Genomic DNA, 23,308 nt, shown 5'->3' on the forward strand with positions numbered 1-23,308 from the left:
TACACAAGGGCCATTTCTTTCCTGGCAGCCTCCCAGTCTGACTGGGAGAGCATGGTAAGTGTGCTATTACACCTTGTTCACACTGGTGTGGTGCTGTGCGGCGTCCGTTGCTGCCGTGGCGCCGTGTCTGTGGGGGGGGTGCGACCCATAGACTGGTTTGAGTGGCATTGGGGCCACTCTGCCAGTGGGTCATTCCCCCCTGTGGGCACTGGTGTCGCGGCGGTGGTGGTCGCCGCCCAGTGCTGCGCCATTTTATGCTAGGGACGTTAGGGACCCACTCTAAATAGGTGGCCTTGACGTGGCGAGTGGGCTTGTACTTTTTGATCAAAAATGTATACTAACAACCTGTTAGTTTTTTATATTATGCTGAGAAGCAATCAGATCATTATACAAGATTGTAGATGTGCACCATGTCTGTTTTCTACCAGAATTCATACATTTTTTTTTACTTTTCTAAATTTCAATGTTTACAAAAGTAATTTCTTCCCTATTTTGATATACTTGCAACGGAAAAAAAAAAGAATTTTAGATTTTTTCAACTTTCCTGTATTTCATTGCTTACAAAAGCAATTTCTTCTTCACTATGTTGAGACACACACCAATCCTGTTGTAACTCCCAACCCTCTTGAAAAAAGCAATTGCGTCTTCTGATACTTCTGTGTGCATTTTAACACCGGCAGGCATCTGTAGTATGTTTTTAAATAACCTGTTAGTTACCATAAGTTAATGCATGTTGCCGTAACTTTTACATTAAAGGGGTACTCCGCCACACCCCTCCCATAGACTTGTTTTAAAGGGGGCGTGGAGTGATGTCACGAGGGGGTGGGGCAGGATGCCACGATACTCCGGCCTCTGTATCGCCCGTCATCAGGCACGGGTGCTGCAGGAGAGATTCTCAGCAGCGGAACCCCTGCGATCAGACATCTTAACCCCTATCCTTTGGATAAGGGATAAGATGTCTAGGGGCGGAGTACCCCTTTAACTTAGCCTTAAAACCACTTTAAAACTACTTGAATTCATTCCTAGGTGACCCTAGCAGTGGTATACAGGGATTTAGAGCTCTTAGGCAGTTATACACATCTTTTGAGGATTATTTCACTGCCGGTTAGCATAAAAACATATTTGCCTTGAACCAAAAAGTTCTGCGAGTCCAACAAACCAAACTTCTGAAAAGCTCGCACAACTCTACTCATAATTAAGTAGACAGTTTTTCACTCTTTGTAAAGTAATTTTAGTCACCGATTTATCTCTGCATACACATCCTTCCTAACCAGCCAATGAGTCTGATATTAAAACATGTACAGTACAGACCAAAAGTTTGGACACACCTTCTCATTCAGAATTTTCTTTATTTTCATGACTATGAAAATTGTAGATTCACACTGAAAGCATCAAAACTATGTATTAACACATGTGGAATTATATACATAACAAAAAAAGTGTGAAACAACTGAAAATATGTCATATTCTAGGTTCTTCAAAGTAGCCACCTTTTGCTTTGATTACTGCTTTGCACACTCATTCTCTTGATGAGCTTCAAGAGGTAGTCACCTGAAATGGTCTTCCAACAGTCTTGAAGGAGTTCCCAGAGATGCTTAGCACTTGTTGGCCCTTTTTGCCTTTACTCTCCGGTCCAGCTCACCCCAAACCATCTCGATTGGGTTCAGGTCCGGTGACTGTGGAGGCCAGGTCATCTGGCACAGCACCCCATCGCTCTCCTTCTTGGTCAAATAGCCCTTACACAGCCTGGAGGTGTGTTTGGGGTCATTGTCCTGTTGAAAAATAAATGATGGTCCAACTAAACGCAAACCGGATGGAATAGCATGCCGCTGCAAGATGCTGTGGTAGCCATGCTGGTTCAGGATGCCTTCAATTTTGAATAAATCCCCAACAGTGTCACCAGCAAAGCACCCCCACACCATGACACCTCCTCCTCCACACCAGCACACCTGTGAAGTGAAAACCATTTCAGGTGACTACCTCTTGAAGCTCAACAAGAGAATGCCAACAAGAGAATGAGAGTGTGCAAAGCAGTAATCAAAGCAAAAGGTGGCTACTTTGAAGAACCTAGAATATGACATATTTTTAGTTGTTTCACACTTTTTTGTTTTGTATATAATTCCACATGTGTTAATTCATAGTTTTGATGCCTTTAGTGTGAATCTACAATTTTCATAGTCATGAAAATAAAGAAAACTCTGAATGAGAAGGTGTGTCCAAAACTTTTGGTCTGTACTGTATATACATACACAGTATTACCAGTCCATCAAACCATTTATTTCACAGCTGCTTAGTTTAAAGGAATCCACATGCAAAATGTGTCTAACTTATTATATCTGGTAATGAACATTCAGTTTCCTTAGAATATTATTGTTATGGATTTTTAAAATTTTTTTCCTTTCTTGGATGAGATTGCCAGAAGTGTATGCAGTTCAAGGGCAAATCCCAGAGGAAGAAACAATATTGTCAGAGTGATTTTGGTAAGCATGAGATTTGTTCAGTATTCTATTAGAAAGTTAAAGCTGCATGATGAGCCGGTCCATAATGTGTCTGAAAAACAACTAAACTCATGATTGTTATAATTATATCATACAACAGAGGTCTTACAATCTTATGTAAATAGAGTTTAATCATTGTATATTGAACGCTTTCTAATATAACATTGTGTTTTTATTTTTCACCATTTTCATGAACTTTGCTTATTGTTAACGAATGAAAACATTTCACATCACATCCTCAGGTTCATAACTTGGTACTTAGCTTAGTCCTAATTACACAAGTAAGGCTATGTTCACACAGCTTAAAATGGGGCCAAGTATTTTATTTTACAATTGCATTCTCAGCCATAGTTGGTAAAAATCCGCTGCAAATGTTTTTTACTGGCCAAAAATGTAAAATAAAATACACGCCCTAATTTAACTCTGTATGAACATAACCTAAAGGTTCAATAGTTAAGTCTTCTTCTTCTAATTACATGCTACTGAGTACATGCAATCCTATGATTGCATATAATAGTCCCCTATGGGGACTAAAAAGTGTAAAATAAATAATAAAAAAACCAACATACTTGGTATTTTCACATGCAGAAATGTCTGAATTATTAAAATATAATTACAATCCTGCACAGTGAATGGCATAATGTAAGTAAATGGAAATGGAAAAACCCTACCTATCATCCCAGACAGGAGTACAGTGAAAGGTAACACCAGTAGATGAATAAGACACCTTTTCCAACAGCTAATGTCAGAGGTCAGCCCCTTTAGAATGACCTCTGCACAGGTCACAGAGCATGCCTAGAAACCTGTTCTATGCAAATGAACAGGGTCCCCTACAGACTATTGTACCTTTCTCTAAATGCTGTTAAAAACAGCACAGGCAAGATGGCTACTCCCATAATTCTGTATAAAAATTAAATAAAAAAAATATATATATTCAGAAAATAGAAACATGTTTTAGTATCTCATTCTGATTAGTAAAAAAATAAAAAATAAAATCTAGGTGGAGATGACCAACCATAACAGAGTTTCGTTTTCTGCAATGTGTGCAGAGTTCTTGAAAACTGTGAAGAGCACAAAATATATTAGAAAGCTGTATAACTTTTACACAAAATTAGACACTTTATTACATGTTGGTTTAACTCTTTCTGTGCAGTAATCCGAGGCAAGATTTGGGGGAAGAAGACAATAGGCCAGGAGACACGCTATGACGTACAAATTAAACATGTTTACAAAAACAAGTTCCCTCTTGTGCATCGAGAATACATTTGGGTATCTAACAAATGTGACTGTCCTAAGCTTCAAGATCGTAAAGAATATATAATGATGCCTTCTAAACATGTGAACTATGAGCGCACTCTGAACAGAATCCTGCTCACCATTAATAGCTATGTCAGACCCTGGTCACAACGTGAGGACTACCAGATGGGAAGACTAAACCGACTGTGCAGAACAACCTCCTGAGACCGTCACACAACAGCCTCCTTGTTATATACATGCAGACGGTGAGGCCCATAGCCATCAAAAATAAGAACAGCAAGCTGAATGCAGAATTGATTCCAAGTAATACTATAACTGAGAGCACCTGTGACATGGGACACATTAAGCCTGGAATGTTTTATTTAATAGTAATATAATTTATAGAGAAGTTAAAATAATGTACTAAAGCACAAAAATGGGTAGGTTCACAATCCATTTTTGCTTCTCATTGTTTTGTGTTTGGGCTTTTATTGATTTTTTTCCCCTGCAAAATTACTATTCTAGGGAGAGAAGGGGCCAAGAAGGGTGAGTGAGGAGAAGAAGTCCAGGGAGAGACCTATGGAATTCAGATTCTGATGAAAGAATGTACACGTTCATTCTTTTGGCGGAAATCTGCTGCAAAATCCCATTTGTTTGATAAGATGTTTTTTCCCGCTGATTATTTCCGGGGTTAAATGCTACTTGAAATAACCACTGATTCCGCTTTTCCAAATGGAATTCCATGGAAATTCCATAGTGTGAACACATCTTAGTGTTTGTTACAGAGAGGTGACACAGAAATGAAGCCTGCAGATGGAGTAACCAAGGTAAACAAAAATGCCATATATAGGTTATATAATGGCCAGAAATAGTTCTATTCCTCATGTGAGCACAAGACAGATTATACTAAAAAGTTATCTAAAATGACAGTTACCCTTTAAAGGTTATATGTCTCCAGGTTGTTATCTGGAAGGTGAGATTAATTATCCCATTCATTTGAACTTCTGGAGACAGATAACCCTTAAGGGAGTACACACACGTACAGTATCCTGCGCATATTTGATGTGCAGAATTTAAAGCTGCAGATGTAATGTGGCCAACTTCAATGTAAACTACATGATTGAACACAGCTTCAAATCTGCAGATTTAAATCCTGCAGATCAAATATGTGCAGGATACTGTACATGTGAATACACCCTAAATGAAAAAATCAAATATTGGAACTTGGAGTTCTGTTGACTTTCTACTTAATATATAAGATATATTGCTACAATATCCTTCAACAAGTAATCACATTATGGAGTCCAGAGTCAAAAGTACATAGGGGGTACTTACTAAGAACATTGTCTTAAACACTGGTCTTAAAGCAAATCTGTGAGCAGTTTGCGGTAGAAAAACTGTTCACAGCCTTCAATAGCAAACTAAAAAGGTAGAGCCCTTGTTTTGGACAGAAGAAGCTGCAATATGAAGAACAAATTTAGACCAAATGTGAACCCAGCCTCTCTTAACAGGATGTAAAATCTACTTCAAATTTGGCTGTAAATTCTCTCACAAATCTGGAAGTCCCTTAACCCCTTAAGGTCCCAGCCAATTTTCACTCTAGGACACGGCTATTTTTTGCACATCTGACCACTGTCACTTAATAACTCTGGGATGCTTTTACCTTTCATCTGATTCCGAGATAGTTTTTTCGTGACATATTCTACTTTCTGTTAGTTGTAAAATTTTGTTGATACTTGCATCAATTCTTGGTGAAAAATTCCAAAATTTTATGAAAAAATAAAAAATTTAGCATTTTTTTAAACTTTGAAGCTCTCTGCTTATAAGGAAAATGAATATTCCAAATACATTATATATTGATTCACATATACAATATATCTACTTTATGTTTCCATCATAAAGTTGACATGTTTTTACTTTTGGAAGACATCAGAGGGCTTCAAATTATAGCAGCAATTTTCCAATTTTTCACAAAAATTTTCAACATCGAAATTTTTCAGGGACAGTTCTGTTTTGAAGTGGATTTGAAGGGCCTTCTTATTAGAAATACCCCACAAATGACCCCATTATAAAAACTGCACCCCTCAAAGTATTCAAAATTACATTCAAAAGGTTTGTTAACCCTTTAGGTGTTTCACAGGAATAGCAGCAAATTGAAGGAGAAAATTCAAAATCTTCATTTTTTACATTGGCATGTTCTTGTAGACCCAGTTATCGAATTTTTACAAGGGGTAAAAGGAGAGAAATCTTCCTAAAATGTGTAATCCAATTTCTCTCGAGTAAGAAAATACCTCATATGTCTATGTCAAGTGTTCGGCAGGTGGAGTAGAGGGCTCAGAAGGGAAGGAGCAACAATGGGATTGTGGAGAGTGAGTTTTTCTGAAATGGTTTTTGGGGGGCATGTCACATTTACGAAGCCCCTATGGTGTCAGAACAGCAAAATATTTTTTGGGGGAAACTACACCCCTCAAGGCACGTGACAAGGGGTCCAGTGAGCCATAACACCCCACAGGTGTTTGACAACTTTTTGTGAAAGTTGGATGTGTAAATGATTTAGTTTTTTTCACGAAAATGCTAGTTTTCCCTCAAATTTAAAATTTTTACAAGGGATAATAGGACAAAATGACCCCCAAAATTTGTAACCCCATCTCTTCTGAGTATGGAAATACCCCATGTGTGGACGTCAAGTGTTCTGCTGGCGCACTACAATGCTCAGAAGAGAAGGAGCGCCATTGAGCTTTTGGGAAAAAAAATTTGGAATGGAAGTCAGGGGCCATGTGCGTTTACAAAGCCCCCCGTGGTTACCCCATGTTAGGACGTAAAATGCTTTGCAGGGCAAACTACAATGCTCAGAAGAGAAGGAGTCACATTTAGCTTTTGAAAAGCAAAATTTGCTGAAATGGTTTTTGGGTGGCATGTTCAATTATGGAAGCCACTATGGTTCCAGGACAGCAAAAAAAATACCCACGTGGCATACTATTTTGGAAACTACACCCCTCAAGGCACGTAACAAGGGGTCCAATGAGCCTTAACACCCCACAAGTGTTTGACGACTTTTTGTGAAAGTTGGATGTGTAAATGATTTCGTTTTTTTCCACTAAAATGCTAGTTTTCCCTCAAATTAACATTTTTTACAAGGGGTAATAGGAAAAAATGCCCCCCAAAATTTGAAACCCCATCTCTTCTGAGTATGGAAATACCCCATGTGTGGACGTCAAGTGTTCTGCTGGCGCACTACAATGCTCAGAAGAGAAGGAGCGGCAATGAGCTTTTGGGAAAAAAAATTTGGAATGGAAGTCAGGGGCCATGTGCGTTTACAAAGCCCCCCGTGGTGCCAGAACAGTGGACCCCCCCCCCCCCACATGTGACCCTATTTTGGAAACTACACCCCTCACAGAATTTAATAAGGGGTGCAGTGAACATTTACACCCCACTGGCGTTTGACAGATCTTTGGAACAGTGGGCTGTGCAAATGAAAAATTACATTTTTCCTTTTCACGGACCACTGTTCCAAAAATCTGCCAGACACCTGTGGGGCGTAAATGCTCACTGTACCCCTTATTACATTACGTGAGGGGTGTAGTTTCCAAAATGGGATCACATGTGGGTATTTATTTTTTTGCGTTTTTTGCCATCGGCTGTCCGGGCTTGCTGGGAGTTGTAGTTTTGAAACCTCTGGAGGTCCGCAGGTTGAAGACCACTGCGGCCTTTGACATCATTCAGCCCCCTCTCACCCCCTTTAGTTCTGTACTCACCTCCGCTCGGCGCTGGTCCGGTGCTGCAGGACTGTCCGGTGGGGAGGTCGTCCAGTGAGATAGTGGTTCCGGGCTGCCATCTTCACCGGGGGGGCCTCTTCTCCGCGCTTCGGGCCCGGAATGGAGGCGTTGCCTTGACAATGACGCAGAGGGACGTTGGTAATGATCGTACCTCTGCGTCGTCGTCAAGGCAACGTGACTATTCCGGGGCCGGGTCCGAAGCGCGGAGAAGAGGCCCTCCGGTGAAGATGGCAGCCCGGAACCACTATCCCACCGGACGACCTCCCCACCGGACAGTCCTGCAGCACCGGACCAGCGCCGAGCGGAGGTGAGTACAGAACTAAAGGGGGTGAGAGGGGGCTGGATGATGTCGAAGGCTGCAGTGGTCTTCAACCTGCGGACCTCCAGAGGTTTCAAAACTACAGCCAATGGCAGCCCGGGCTTGCTGGGAGTTGTAGTTTTGAAACCTCTGGAGGTCCGCAGGTTGAAGACCACTGAGAGTTCACTCGAGTATAAGCCGAGGGGGGTGTTTTCAGCACGAAAAATCGTGCTGAAAAACTCGGCTTATACTCAAGTATATACAGTAAATTAGGGATTGCATAGGGGTGGACCTAGGGGTATTCTACACCAGTGATTCCCAAACAGGGTTCCTCCAGCTGTTGCTAAATTCCCAGCATGCCTGGACAGTCAGTGGCTGTCCGGAAATGCTGGGAGTTGTTGTTTTGCAACAGCTGGAGGCTCCATTTTGGAAACACTGCCATACAATACATTTTTCATTTTTATTGGGGGGGACAGTGTAAAGGGGTGTATATGTAGTGTTTTACTCTTTATTATGTGTTAGTGTAGTGTTTTTAGGGTACATACGCACTGGCGGGTTACGGTGAGTTTCCCGCTAGGAGTTTGCGCTGTGGTGAAAAATTTGCCGCAGCCCAAACTTGAAGCAGGAAACTTACTGTAAACCTGCCCGTGTGAATGTACCCAGTACGTTCCCATGGCGGGGCAAACCTCCAGCTGTTTCAAAACTACAACTCCCAGCATGTTCTGACAGACCGTGCATGCTGGGAGTTGTACTTTTGCAACAGCTGGAGGCACACTAGTTGGAAAACCTTCAGTTAGGTTCTGTTACCTAACTCAGTATTTTCCAACCAGTCTGCCTCCAGCTGTTGCAAAATAACAACTCCCAGCATGTACTTATCGCCGAAGGGCATGCTGGGAAATGTAGTTATGCAATAGGTACACAACTACAACTCCCAGCATGCCGAGACAGCTGTTTGCTGTTTGGGCATGCTGGGATTTGCAGTTTTGCAACATCTGGAGGGCTACAGTTTTAGAGAGCACTGCAAAGTGATCTCAAAACTGTGGTCCTCCAGCTGTCGCAAAACTACAAATCCCAGCATGCCTAGACAGCAAACAGTTGTTTGGGCATGCTAGGAGTTGTAGTTTGCAAGATCTGTAGGGCTACAGTTTAGAGACCACTATATAGAGGTCTCAAACTGTAGCCCTCCAGCTGTTGCAAAACTACATAATCCAGCATGCCCAAACAGCTGTCTGGGCATGCTGGGAGTTGTAGTGGTCTCAAACTGTACCCTCCAGATGTTGCTAGGCAACTCATCGGTTTCCGTCGGATCCAGCCGCACGTCATCGCTGCCCGCCGATCTCCGTCGCCCGCCTATTGTGGGTGGTCAGGACAGGGAAAACGAAAGTTAACCCCCCGTCCCTGATCTGCTATTGGTGGTCGTGTCTAGACCACCAATAGCAGGGATAGGAGGGGTGGCACCCCTGCCACCTCACTCCTATCTCTTCAGGGGGATTGTGGGTGTCTTAGACACCCGCGATCCCCCTTATATTCCGGGTCACTATAGACCCGTAATGACCTGGAATCGTGCAAATCGCAAGTGTGATGACCCCCCTGGGCGCTTGCACAGGAAGCCTGCTGAACGATTTCAGCAGGCATCCTGGTCCGATCCCTGCCCGGCACGCGGCAGGGGCCGGAATTCTCCATGACGTACGCTTACGTACCTGTACCAGGGTGTCATGACGTACGCGTACGTCAAGGGTCCTTTAGGGGTTAATCACACCCTCACCATGCCTGCACATCCAGAATGGAAAAACCCTACTGGCATACTTACCTCCTGCTGTTCTTGTCTTCTGTCTTCTTCCCCTGTCAGCTTCAGTGGCTCCCTCAGCATGGCCTCTTCCTTCCTCTTCCTCTGTGTTCTGGTGTCTGATGACATCACTCATGCGCCAGAGCGTAAAGGAAGGGTCCGGCCTTTTGTGAGTGATTGACAAGGTAAGGAGCCAAAGGCTTCCCATCGAGTGGCACATTTATCTGGTGAAGTCTCGTTAGGAGGCATTTACAGTTAAATGCAGGACTATCACCCTAAAAGCAGGAATGTCCCACTGGGAGGTATGCAGTACCCTTAGTGCATATTCTTTGTTAGAGAAAAATAATGTTAATTTTGTTTAGAGGCCTTCACATGTTCTCATCTCTCATACTATTTGTGTCAAGCCTGCCTGTCTATGTACCTTCCTAAAGGGGCAGGAGATCTAACTACCTAATATGGAGGGTGGAATGGGGAGGGGGGCTAGGATTTACCAATTTAACTAGCTAAGATGGAGGGAATCCTCCTAACCTAATATAAAGATTTATCTAGTTAATACTGCTATATGGGGACACACCAGGGGCCTAAGGGCTCAAAGGGGGCCAAACTACTGTATGGGGGTACAGAGGGGGCCTAACTACTGTATGATGGCAAGGATAGGGCCTAACTACTGTATGGGGACACCTTTACTTTGTGAGGCAATATTGATGGAAAGTTTGTATAGAGGTGTAGATGGTGCTGAGTTGAGGAGCTTAAAATGTGTGTCTGACAGATTCTGCGGTGACAAGTCTTGGCCGGGAGAAGACTTCATGATGACCCAGACAGACTGAGAAGAAAAGTAAAAGTGAACGACTACGATCAAAGAAGAAGTCACCTGTAATTCACTTGGAGAAGATGTCACCTGTGATTTACTAGATGTAACTGTAAGCATTTATCTGGTCGGTAGTGCTTGTTGGTTTCTACCTGTACATGATCACTGGATGGTGTAAATCTCGATATTTGCATAGTGGATTTTTTTTCAGTAGCAGTGTGGGAGTATTAGTCATTCTGTGGGGGTAGTGATGATGGTGTGGTGGTATTATTTGTCCCTTCTATACTAGTATTATTGATAATAGCGATCTCAGTATACAGGATTTTGTCAGTAACAGTATGACGGTAATATGTATTTATTTCTCCTTGTACACTGATATTATGGGTGATATTGATTTCAGCATAAAGGGTTTTCACATGCAATGCTTCAGTTCCTTCATAGAATCTTTTTCAAACATTGCTGCTATTTTTTCCCAATAATGGAGTGTTGCACCATTTTACTTTTTCAATTTGTGGACTGTGATTTGGTCTTAGATGTTCTCTTTGGCTTTCTCACATTTGGCAAAGTAGTGGTGTATTCCATCTGTGTTATATATATATATATATATATATATATATATATATATATATATATATATATATATATCCAACAGCACTCCAGTTTAAAAAAAAAAGTGTATTTGTATTTAATCATATCCAATCAAGCAACATTTCTGCGCTCTATGCAGCCAATTTCAAGCTAAACAATGACTCCATAGAGAGGAGAAATGTTGCATGACTTCATATGATGGAATAAATGGAATAAATATACACATTTTTTGAACTGGAGTGCTGCGCCCTTTTGTTGGACATTTACTTGGAGTAACCCCGATCAAGGTTTTGGATGCTGGCACCCACTAAATATTATCTGGATGTGCTGCATATGTTGGTTTTAAATCTATCTATCTATATATATACAGTATATATATATATATATATATATATATATATATATCAATATATATATATATATATATATATATAGACAGATTTATATTGGTATGCGTGTGAGTGTGTACATATGTATATCTGGCCATGTAAAGTGATACACCTTTGCACATGGCGGGCGCAATGACACAATGCTGTGGGGCTGGAATGCAATAATTTCCAGGGCTGGTTTTTATGCCCAGTCCGGCCCTGGTCACACGTGCAGTATTTTTCTGTGTATTTTGCTATGTATTGGCTGCTGTGTATTTCCCTACCCATTGAAGTCAATGGGAAGCAAAATCAGCTGCAGAAAATATACAGCAAAATACGGCACCCTAAAGGTAATTTATAATGAACTAAAACAGTAAGTTGGCATTTCGGTTTTCCTGCAGCCCATGTTTCATTTTTGCTGTGTAGACTTGAGCAGACTCAGCAGAGTCATCTCAGTTTAATTAGAGGATAGGGTTCGACAGATGACAGCTCTTTTGTAAGGTTGGAGGCAAAGATAAGGCAGGAAAACATATGTAACGATGTAATGTACATTTGTAAATGTGTTTGGGCAAATTTATAACACCTATAGTCACATCTATCCAAACTAATTAATCTAAATTACCAATGCCAGGTATAAAAACTGCACCCAGCTGATAAAATGCTTTACTTCTACTATCTCAACCAATATTTCTCTTATACATTAAATCCATTAAATCCTTATACTTAAATCCATTAAAATAAAAAGCAAGTTAATGAAAGATTTCTTTTCACTTAGATTTGGATCTGACAATCCCATAGATTCACAGATGTAGTTCAGGATACAGCTGGTTTCTTTTTGCAGTTGGACTTGCTTTTAAAAGCAGTTGTTCCCATCTGGATGACAAATCCAACAGTATTTAAACTGGTCCCCAGAGAAGAACTGGATATCCTGGTTCAGCTTGTAGAGGAACAACACAAGCTGTTAGTAGGAATACCATAAGAGAGTCTGATCAAAGTAACCACAGTCTAAGGCTATATTCATACACAGGTTTTTGCACACTGTTAAAAAAAAAAAAAAAAATAACAAAAAAAGAGCAGAAATTATACCAGTACAAAAATCAAGCACTTCAAGACTAGATAAAATACATGTGTGGTTTCTACGGGGTGCATAATGTGAAATTACCCTTTTTGTAATGCCAGGACCCCGTTAGCTAATACACGATCCAAGGTTTAAGACAGATTCTCCTGGGCCAGGCACGGGGCAATAAATAATCTGACAAGGCTACGGATAACTGTCTTTACTGAGGCAGGATAGATGGTAATTCCTTTACAGCATAGATCGGTGCAAAGGGAGGTGAAGAGTAAATCTTGGAAGCCCATAGCCTTGCTGGGACTTGTAGTTGTTTGTGCTGTGCTGAATGGTGACTGACTTGTGATGTATGGCATGTTGACTTTGGTGCTGCTAACTGAATGAAAAGACTATTGCATTTCTTCCCCAGGCTTAGTGCTTAGCGCTAGGCTTTAATGTTCACCTGAGCGTAGGGGATTTTCCTTAGAAGATCAGTGGTTGCAGGATTAGACTTCTAATTAGCTTAAGGGCTCCTCAGATCACCTCACACTTCTATCTGACTTCCCCACACTGTACCTCAGGAGTTCAGCTCACAACTAGCACTGGAGCTAGTCTGGGCAGCTCCTCCCCCCCTACACTACATGCAGGGCAATTTGGAGGACTCCCATTGGGGCAGACAGGTCACCTAATCCACTCTGCACCTTCTCTGCTAACAGACTTAAAGAAGCAGTAACATAGAAAATTCTAGAATAATAACAATGGCATAACAATATAATACCATAGATTGAGTCCTGAGTAGTGTGCCCAAGACGAACACTGAGGGCAACATCTGCCGGCAACATCTGCCTGACAGGATGGGCAGGATATGATATTCCGTACTTGGTTACCACACATGCACACATAAGTATTTATTCCTTTTGCCATAACACATGAGATTTTGCGCTAGGGGCTTCCCATTTCTCTTGGTCATCTTTGAGGTGTTTCTACACCTTGATTGAAGTCACCTGTGGTAAATTGTACATGATTTGTAAAAAAACACCCTGTCTATATAAAGTCTTACAGCTGGCAATGCATATCAGAGCAAAAACCAAGCCATGAGGGTGAAAGAACTGCCTGTAGAGGTAGCATTGTATGGACGCACAGATCTGGAGAAGTGTACAAAATTTCCAGTTTGTGCAACAGACTCTCAGACTGAGAAACAAGATTCTTGGTCAGGTCTGGAGGAAACCCAGCAATGCCCATTACCTGCCCAATACCATCCCTTTAGTGAAGCATAGTGGTGACAACATCATGCTGTGGGGCTGTTTTTCAGTGGATTGGACAGGAAGACTGGTCGGGGTTGAGGGAAAGCTGAATAAAGCCAACTAGATATTCGTAATGAAAACCTCATCTAGAAAGTGCTAGACAGACAGGGCAAAAAATTAATCTTCCAACAAGTCAATGCCCCTAAGCACACAACACAGGAGAGGCTTATGGATAACTCTGGTAATGTCCTTGAGTGGTCCAGCCAGAACCCAGTCAAACATCTATGGAGAGACCTGAAAATGGTCGTTCACTGATGGTCCCCATCTCACCTAATAGCTTAACGGTCTATTCACACGTACAGTATTCTGTGCAGATTTGATGTGCAGGATTTCAAGCTGTGTTTAGTCAATCAGTTTACATTGAAATCTGCAGCAGAAAATCCTGCAGTATCTAAAGAGAAGAAAGGCAAAAATCCCCAAAGCCAGATGAACAAACATTGTGGCATCATACTTAAGAATACTGTAGTAAAGAGTCTGAATACTTATCTCAAGACAATATTTTAGTTTCTCCTTTTCAGTAAATAAGTGCAATTTGTAAAATGTTATTTTAACTTTGTCATTATGGGGTAGAATGATGAAGGAACATGATGTTTTTATTTTAGTACAAGTCTGCAATTTAACAAAATGTGAAAAACTTAAAGGGTCTGAACACTTTCCAAATAAATTGTACATATTAAAAATTACATTTTAAATTGTGACATTCCTGTTAATACCGTATATACTCGAGTATAAGCCGACCCGAATAGAAGCCGAGGCCCCTAATTTCACCCCAAAAACCTGTGAAAACTTATTGACTTGAGTACAAGACCTAGTGTGGGAAATACATCATCCCCCCATCCCTATCATCTAGACCCCCCTGTCAACCCCCCCTGTCATCATCCAGACCCCTACTGTCATCATCCCCCCCTGTCAATATCCCCCCATCATCATCTAGACCCGCCTCCATCATTATACAGACCCCCCCTCCGTCCTCATACAGACTCCCTCTGTCATCATCCAGACCCCCCCTCCATCATCATACACCCCCCCCTCCGTCATCATACATACCCCCCTCCATCATCATACAGACCCCTCCCCCCCTCCGTCATGATACACGGTGAGCCGGTCGGGGCCGTCCTTCTTCCTTGGGAGGCCCTCTTCTCCCCTCTGGGCCGGCCCGGTCTAGTGAGGCTGCATTGACGCCACCGCGCAGGAACATCCGTGATGTCAGGGGCGTCCCTGCGCAGCAAGCATCAATGCAGTGTCACTGGTATGCCTGAAGCATTTTTTTTTTCGCACTCAAGTATTGTGGTGTCGGACAGGGTAATGTGTGTAATAACCTTTTTGTGACGCCAGGGCATGGTTTACCTACACACCACCTGAGGTAGACCAGCTTCACCTGTGCCAGGCACGGGGCAAATAATCACTCAGACGCAAGGTTACGGTTAACTGGTATGCTTTACTGAGGTAGACAAGGTGTTAAAGTCCATACAGCTCAGATTGGCACTAAGGAGATGCAGGGTGAATTTAGGGATGCTTATCGGGTTGCTGGGACTAGTAGTTGCAATTGTATAGACTGATGCAGCCAAGCTTGAATTAAGAAATTGACAGACTTGACTTGACTGACTACTTGGACTGGACTAGACTTCGGAAGAATCCCCAATATGTTTAGGTCCTACCGTTGGCTTTGACTTTCAATCAAGGTGCAGGGGTTAACTTGAAGTAGATGGGTGGTTGCTGGACCAGGCCTTAGGCCTCCAGACAAGAACACCAGACAAGCTCCTTAGACTTCTCTTCACCGTACCTTAGCTAAGACTTAAGAGAGCTGACTAAACCTTGACCTGACTAAATAAGGGGGGCAATTTAGAGAGATCCCATTGGCCAGATAGGTCACCTGTTCACCTTGCATACTCCCCTGACAGCAAAGGTCCTTGGCAACAATACTTTTCTTAAGGCAACAGTGCATAGAAATACATTATATTAACTCTTATGGAACAATACAATCTGTAACAAAATATAGAGATTTCTGAGGAGAGGGGACCCATGATGAACAGTGAGCAGGATCTGCCAGACAGGATGGGCAGAAGTACACAGGAGTACGTGACTTCTGTAATGAGTCACCACAGTAGGGGGGGGTGGGGGGGGGGGGAGATGCGTTTTCAGCACAAAAAATCTTGCTGAAAAACTTGGCTTATACTCAAGAATATACGGTAAGTTGTTTTGACAACATACAGTATTTTGGTCAGGATACATTTGAAGCTTTCTAAAGGTGTAAAGCAATGTAACACTTGTTAGATATAAGATGATGTCAATTTAAGGGATTTATGTCACTCAAACTGTCCAAACTGTGCATAACCATACAAGACAAATATAGGCAATAATATGCAGGTAAAATAAATATTTAAATGTATAGATAAGTGATTAAACTGAGAAGTTGTCTATTCTGTGTAGAGATGAGCGAATCGAATCTTATGAATCCGAATTCGTTTTGAATTTCAGGGGAAAAAGACAAATGCGAATATCGCCGCGATTCAATTGCGTGAATTGCTTCATTAAACTCCATTTAGTGAGGTCCAGGTTCCAGGGCATCTAAAATGACGGATCCACATGTGAGGACAATGGGCAAGGAATCCTGGGAAGGCGGGTAGGAGGGATGACCCTTAATCACATGCAGCATGCAGCCTATCAGCAGCCAGCCACCCCTGTGATCTCACAGCCCTATATAATCGGCAGCCATCTTGCTGCCAATCACTTCAGCCTTTCATTGCAGAGAGAGGGAAAGAAAGAGAGAGAGAGAGCAGTGTGTGTTGCACAGAAAAGCATTTTTATAACAGCGATTCACCTCCCAGTCCCATCAATGTTCTATTGCAGAGAGGGACAGAGAGCAGTGTGTGTGGCACAGAAAAGCATTTTTACAGCAGCGATTCACCTCCCAGTCACATTAGTGTTCTATTGCAGATAGAGAGAGGAACAGAGAGCAGTGTGTTGCTCAGAAAAGCTTTTTTACAGCAGCGATTCACCTCAAGCTCAAATCCAGCCTAGGAGCACTGATAGGGAAGGGAGTGAGATTGAGAGAGAGAGTGCAATTTTTGGTGTAGTAGACAGCGAATGTGTGCTGCAGCATTGGTGTGTACAACAACTGAAAAGCTAAAAGTAGCCAGCCAGTAAGGGTGAGCAGAGCACTAAAAGCGTATTGTCCTCTATTAAGTGTAACCTGTGCATACATCTAAGTGGTGTACCATTTTGTTCCTGTTAAAGTCTTAAGGGCCTAGATATTGTGAAAGGCCAGCCAAAAGTACACACCTGCTGGTGTTGTAGACAAATACTGTTTTAAGTGTACTGGAGCGCATTGTCCTCCCCTCATAAGTGCATACCACATATGTACATCTAAGTGCTGTAACATTTTGTTCCTGTTAAAGTCTTAAGGGCCTGTTATAAGCATACTGGAGCCACTCTGCTTTTCATGGTATTAGGGTAAATTTACACTTGCAGTTTTAAACCACCAAAATCCTGGACAACTTTATAAAGCATGTGTGAGGTGCAGATTAACCCCTTAAGGACCCAGCCCAAATATACCTTAAGGACCCGGCCATTTTTTGAACATCTGACCACTGTCACTTCAAGCATTAATAACTCTGGGATGCTTTTAATTTCATTCTGATTCCGAGATTGTTTTTTCGAGACATATTCTACTTTATGTTAGTGGTAAAATTTTGTCGATACTTATATCATTTCTTGGTGAAAAATTCCCAAATTTTATGAAAAAATTTAAAATGTTGAATTTTTTTAACTTTGAAGCTCTCTGCTTATAAGGAAAATGGATATTCCAAAAAAATTATACATTGATTCACATATACAATATGTCTACTTTATGATTGCATCATAAAGTTGACATGTTTTTACTTTTGGAAGACATCAGAGGGCTTCAAAGTTCAGCAGCAATTTTCAACTTTTTCTCAAAATTTTCAAAATCTGATTTTTTCAGGGACCAGTTCAGTTTTGAAGTGGATTTGAAGGGCCTTCATATTATAAATACCCCACAAATGACCCCATTATAAAAACTGCACCCCTCAAAGTATTCAAAATGACATTCAGTAAGTGTGTTAACCCTTTAGGTGTTTCACAGGAATAGCAGCAAAGTGAAGGAGAAAATTCAAAATCTTAATTTTTTACACTCGCATGTTCTTGTAGACCCAGTTTTTGAATTTTTACAAGTGGTAATAGGAGAAAAAGCCCCCCAAAATTTGTAACCCATTTTCTCTCGAGTAAGGAAATACCTCATATGTGTATGTCAAGGGTTCGGCGGGCGCAGTAGAGGGCTCAAAAGGGAAGGAGCGACAATGGGATTTTGGAGAGTGAATTTTTCTGAAATGGTATTTGGGGGGCATGTCACATTTAGAAAGCCCCTATGGTGCCAGAACAGCAGAAAACCCCACATGGCATACCATTTTGGAAACTACACCCCTCAAGGCACATAACAAGGGGTCCAGTTAGCCTTAACACCCCACAGGTGTTTGACAACTTTTCATTAAATTCGGATGTGTAAATGGAAAAAAAATTCACACTAAAGTGCAGTTTTTCCCCCAAATTTACCATTTTTACAAAGGGTAATGGGAAAAAATGCCCTCCCAAATTTGTAACCCCATCTCTTCTGAGTATGGAAATACCCCATGTTAGGACGTAAAATGCTTTGAGGGCGAACTACAATGCTCAGAAGAGAAGGAGTCACATTTGGCTTTTTGAAAGCAACTTTTGCTGAAATGTTTTTTTGGGGGCATGTCGCATTTAGGAAGCCCCTGTGGTGCCAGAATAGCAAAAAAAAAAAAACACATGGCATACTATTTTGGAAACTACACCCCTCAAGGAACATAACAAGGGGTCCGCTGAGCCTTAACACCTTTACACATCCAACTTTAACACTTTTCATTAAAGTTGGATGTGTAAATGAACATTTTTTTTTTTACTAAAATGCAGTTTTTCCCCAAAATTTTACATTTTTACAAGGCGTAATAGGAGAAAATGACCCCCAAAATTTGTAACCCCATTTCTTCTGAGTATGGAAATACCCCATGTTAGGACGTAAAATGCTCTGCTGGCGAGCTACAATGCTCAGAAGAGGAGGAGCGCCATTGAGCTTTTGGAAAGAGAATTCGTTTGGAATGGTAGTCAGGGGCCATGTGCGTTTACAAAGCCCCCCGTGGTGCCAGAACAGTGGACCCCCCCACATGTGACCCCATTTTGGAAACTACTCCCCTCACAGAATTTCATCAGGGGTGCAGTGAGTATTTACACCCCACTGGCGTTTGACAGATCTTTGGAACAGTGTGCTGTGTAAATTAAAAATTTAATTTTTCATTTTTACGGACCACTGTTCCAAAAATTTGGCAGACACCTGTGGGGCATAAATTCTCACTGTACCCCTTATTACATTACATGAGGAGTGTAGTTTCCAAAATGGGGTCACATGTGTCGGGGGTCCATGGTTCTGGCACTATGGGGGCTTTGTAAACACATGTGGCCTTCAATTCCGGACAAATTTTCTCTTCAAAATCCCAATGGCGCTCCTTCTCTTCTGAGCATTGTAGTTCGCCCGCAGAGCCCTTTACATCCACATATGTGGTATGTTCTTACTCAGAAGAAATGGGGTTACAAATATGGGGGGGCTTTTTTCCTATTTTCCCTTGTGAAAATGAAAAATAATTTTTTTCATTTTCCCATCCAACTTTAATGAAAATTTGTCAAACACCTGTGGGGTGTAAAGGCTCACTATACCCCTTGTCACGTTTCTGGAGGGGTGTAGTTTCCAAAATGGGGTCACATGTGGGCATTTATTTTTTTTGCGTTTGTCAGAACCGCTGTAAAATCAGCCACCCCTGTGCAAATCACCAATTTAGGCCTCAAATGTACATGGTGCGCTCTCATTCCTGAGCCTTGTTGTGCGTCCGCAGAGCATTTTACGCCCACATCTGGGGTATTTCTGTACTCAGGAGAAATTGCGTTACAAATTTTGTGGGTCTTTTTTTCCTTTTACCGCTTGTGAAAATAAAAAGTATGGGGCAACACCAGCATGTTAGTGTAAAGATTTTTATTTTTTTACACTAACAGGCTGGTGTAGCCCCCAACTTTTCCTTTTTACAAGCGGTAAAAGGAAAAAAAGCCCCCCAAAATTTGTAGTGCAATTTCTCCCGAGTACGGTGATACCCCATATGTGGCCCTAAACTGTTTCCTTGAAATACGACAGGGTTCCGAAGTGAGAGAGCGCCATGCGCATTTGAGTACTAAATTAGGGATTGCATAGGGGTGGACATAGGGGTATTCTACACCAGTGATTCCCAAACAGGGTGCCTCCAGCTGTTGCTAAACTCCCAGCATGCCTGGACAGTCAGTGGCTGTCGAGAAATGCTGGGAGTTGTTGTTTTGCAACAGCTGGAGGCTCCATTTTGGAAACACTGCTGTACAAGACGTTTTTAATCTTTATTGGGGGGGACAGTGTAAGGGGGTGTATATGTAGTGTTTTACTCTTTATTATGTGTTAGTGTAGTGTAGTGTAGTGTTTTTAGGGTACTTTCGCACTTTTGGGTTACGGTGAATTTCCCGCTAGGAGTTTGCGCTGCGGCGAAAAATTTGCCGCAGCCCAAACTTGAAGAAGGAAATTTACTGTAAACCTGTCCGTGTGAATGTACCCTGTACAAACCTCCAGCTGTTTAAAAACTACAACTCCCAGCATGTACTGACAGACCGTGCATGCTGGGAGTTGTACTTTTGCAACAGCTGGAGGCACAGTGTTACCTAACTCAGTATTTTCCAACCAGTGTGCCTCCAGCTGTTGCAAAACTACAACTCCCAGCATGTACTAATCACCGAAGGGCATGCTGGGAGATGTAGTTATGCAACAGCTGGAGGTACCCAACTACAACTCCCAGCATGCCGAGACAGCTGTTTGCTTTCTGGGCATGCTGGAGAACTACAGTTTTTAGACCAGTGCACAGTGATCTCCAAACTGTGGACCTCCAGATGTTGCAAAACTACAACTCCCAGCATGCCCAGACAACAAACAGCTATGTGGGCATGCTAGGAGTTGTAATTTTGCAAGATCTGGAGGGATATAGTTTAAAGACCACTGTATAGTGGTCTCAAACTGCAGCCCTCCATCTGTTGTAAAACTACATATTCCAGAATGCCCAAACAGCTGTCTGGGCATGCTGGGAGTTGTAGTTTTGCAACATCTGGAGGGCTACAGTTTAGAGACCACAGTCTCAGACTGTAGCCCTCCAGATCAACTTACCGGCTTCCGTAGGATCCCAGGAGCCGTCCTCTTCTGACGCACGTCACGCGGCCCACCGATAACCGTCGCCGCAGCCTCCGGATCCGTAAGTGGACGTCGGCGACCGGTCCTCTTCGGTTCCCCGTCCTGCCCCGCCTATTGTGGGTGGGCAGGATGGGGAAAACGAAAGTTAAGCCCCCCACCCCCGGTCTGCTATTGGTCGTCGCCTCTGACGATCAATAGCAGATCAATAGCAGGGATAGGAGGGGTGGCACCCCTGCCACCTCACTCCTATGCCTACAGGGGGATCGTGGGTGTCTTAGACAACTGCGATCCCCCTTATATTCCGGATCACCATAGACCCGTATGACCCGGAATCGTCGCAAATCGCAAGTGTGAATTCATTTGCGATTTGCGCCAATAGCCGATGGGGGGGGCTCTGGGGTCTGATGACCCCCCTGGGCATTTTTCGCGGGGTGCCTGCTGATTGATATCAGCAGTCATCCCGGTCCGGGCACCCGCCCGGCGCGCGGCGGGGACCGAAATTCCCACGGGCGTATGGATACACCTGGCGTACCAGGACGTCAAGGCGTATCCATACGCCCTAGGTCCTTAAGTGGTTAAAGAGACCCTGGTTATGCTGCCCCCTGTTGTGGGTTATAGTGAAAAACCTGTCAACTTTCAATGGCTGGGAAGGGGGAGCAGCGACAAATAAATAGCTGGGCTCATCTCTAGCAGCGTACACTGCAGGTTCCTAACTGTAATTCCTACCAAATCACTGTACATATTGTCACAAACACCAGACTGCTGAAAACAATCTACTACTAGCCCTGGGCCGCATAACCAGAGTGAGAGATTCCCTCTAATACCATTCAGTAAAGCCCAGAGCTGCATGGCATAATGTCCCATGTGATTGCAGTTCATGACATCACAATGCCCATGACAGACTGGGGTGCTGCTGCTTGAAGTAAAGAAGCTTCCAGAAGACAAGGTAAGTCCACTTAAAACACAAAAAAGGGGTGAGAGGAATAGACAACAGTGGGACAGACCAAACATACATTAAAAGAGAGAAAAGAGGAAAAGTCAAACATAGGTGCTATAATTATGTATGTGTCACCCATAATGAAAGTAGGCGGGGTGGGTTGCACTGCAGGTGTAGTTCTACTGACATCATGTGACAGATCATGTAACACTCTAATTTATGTGAGTAGTACCAAAGATTAAAAGTGGTTCCACCACCATACAGGATAGGATAGTGGATAAATTTACCATAGATGAAAGACATTAGATTGTTAATGGACATATAATATACCCCAGTTTGACTGCTTGTACATTCAGGGGAGATTTATCAAAACCTGTCAAGAGGAAAAGTCGCTGAGTTGCCCATAGCAACCAATCAGATTGCTACTTTCATTTTTCAGAGGCCTTTTTTTAAAATTGAAGAAGCAATCTGCTTGGTTGCTATGGGCAACTCAGCAACTCTTCCTCTGGACAGGTTTTGATAAATCTCCCCCTATATGTAGAGCTATTTTTTTTATTTACATTAAACCAATGTTTTATTAAGTGCATAAAACAAGAAACACATGGACATAAGGCACATGAAAGCTTTGGCATGAGGGTGAAAAAGCTCATATTTACAAACAGAAGAGCATATGAGAGCAATATCAAAACTATTAGATGATATCAGCAGATCTAGAAGGATACACTGAAAAGTCCATGTTAACTGTAATGAATAGTAAAAATAAAATTTGCAACCAATGAAAATAACGGAAAAGTAGACAATAAAAATAATAGTCCAGTAGGCGAGGAAAACCCTCAAAGAGGGGTAGGGAAAAAAGAGGAGTGGGAGAGATATAGATAAAGGGGAAAGAGGGAGACAAGGGTAGGATAACAAAAGGTACACCAACCTGTGCTCCCCGTGCCACCACCCATCATCAGCACGTGCGTCACCATCATCCGACCAACATGAGCCATCATGGAAAGTCATCTGACAAGGGGGGACTAAGGGAAGGCATTAACCATCCTGAAAGAGGGGTGTCTCAACAAACGCCAGCCAAGGGCTTCAAATCGCAATGAATTCGTCAGCGCGACCCGAAGAGTCGGCCATGAGTTCCTCCATCCGATGGATAAAGAGGATCTCCGTATACCAGTCTGTTAGCGTAGGAGGGTGGACAGTTTTCCATCTCCGAGGTAGGACTGTGCGGGCTGCCATGAGTAGGAAATGAGCAAGTTTTTTCGAAGGTGTTTTCCGAGACTGCGGCAGGATGGTCATCAGAAGGACTTTAGGGTCATTAGGGTACTTTACACCTGCGATGAGTTCTATTCTAGAGATCACAGACTCCCAAAAGGAAGACA

The 23,308-nt window shown here is 42.6% G+C and overlaps 2 protein-coding genes across 7 annotated transcripts in view; both read left to right on the forward strand.

Annotated features, from left to right (window-relative positions):
- Positions 1-10,505, forward strand: part of ADAMTSL5 (ADAMTS like 5) — a 123,065-nt gene extending 112,560 nt beyond the window's left edge. For 2 of the 5 annotated variants that reach the window (XM_056516552.1, XM_056516570.1), the window contains 2 exons: positions 2,412-2,480; positions 3,652-4,242. In XM_056516552.1, coding sequence (XP_056372527.1) covers positions 2,412-2,480; positions 3,652-3,959 — 377 coding nt within the window. In that variant the 3' untranslated portion in view covers positions 3,960-4,242. Of the gene's footprint in view, positions 1-2,411; positions 2,481-3,651; positions 4,243-10,363 lie in introns of those variants that run through there. The other 3 variants (XM_056516561.1, XM_056516580.1, XM_056516591.1) reach the window with 3 other exon arrangements.
- Positions 10,506-21,763: 11,258 nt separating this feature from the next.
- Positions 21,764-23,308, forward strand: part of LOC130267202 (CTD small phosphatase-like protein 2-A) — a 60,121-nt gene continuing 58,576 nt past the window's right edge. Inside the window, exon 1 of one of the 2 annotated variants that reach the window (XM_056516623.1) lies at positions 21,764-21,944. The gene's annotated coding sequence lies outside the window, so the exon portion shown is untranslated. The remainder of the gene's footprint in view (positions 21,945-23,308) is intronic. The other variant, XM_056516600.1, reaches the window with a different exon arrangement.

Source organism: Hyla sarda, chromosome 1, assembly GCF_029499605.1.
Source record: "Hyla sarda isolate aHylSar1 chromosome 1, aHylSar1.hap1, whole genome shotgun sequence".
NCBI classification, from domain to species: Eukaryota; Metazoa; Chordata; class Amphibia; order Anura; family Hylidae; genus Hyla; species Hyla sarda.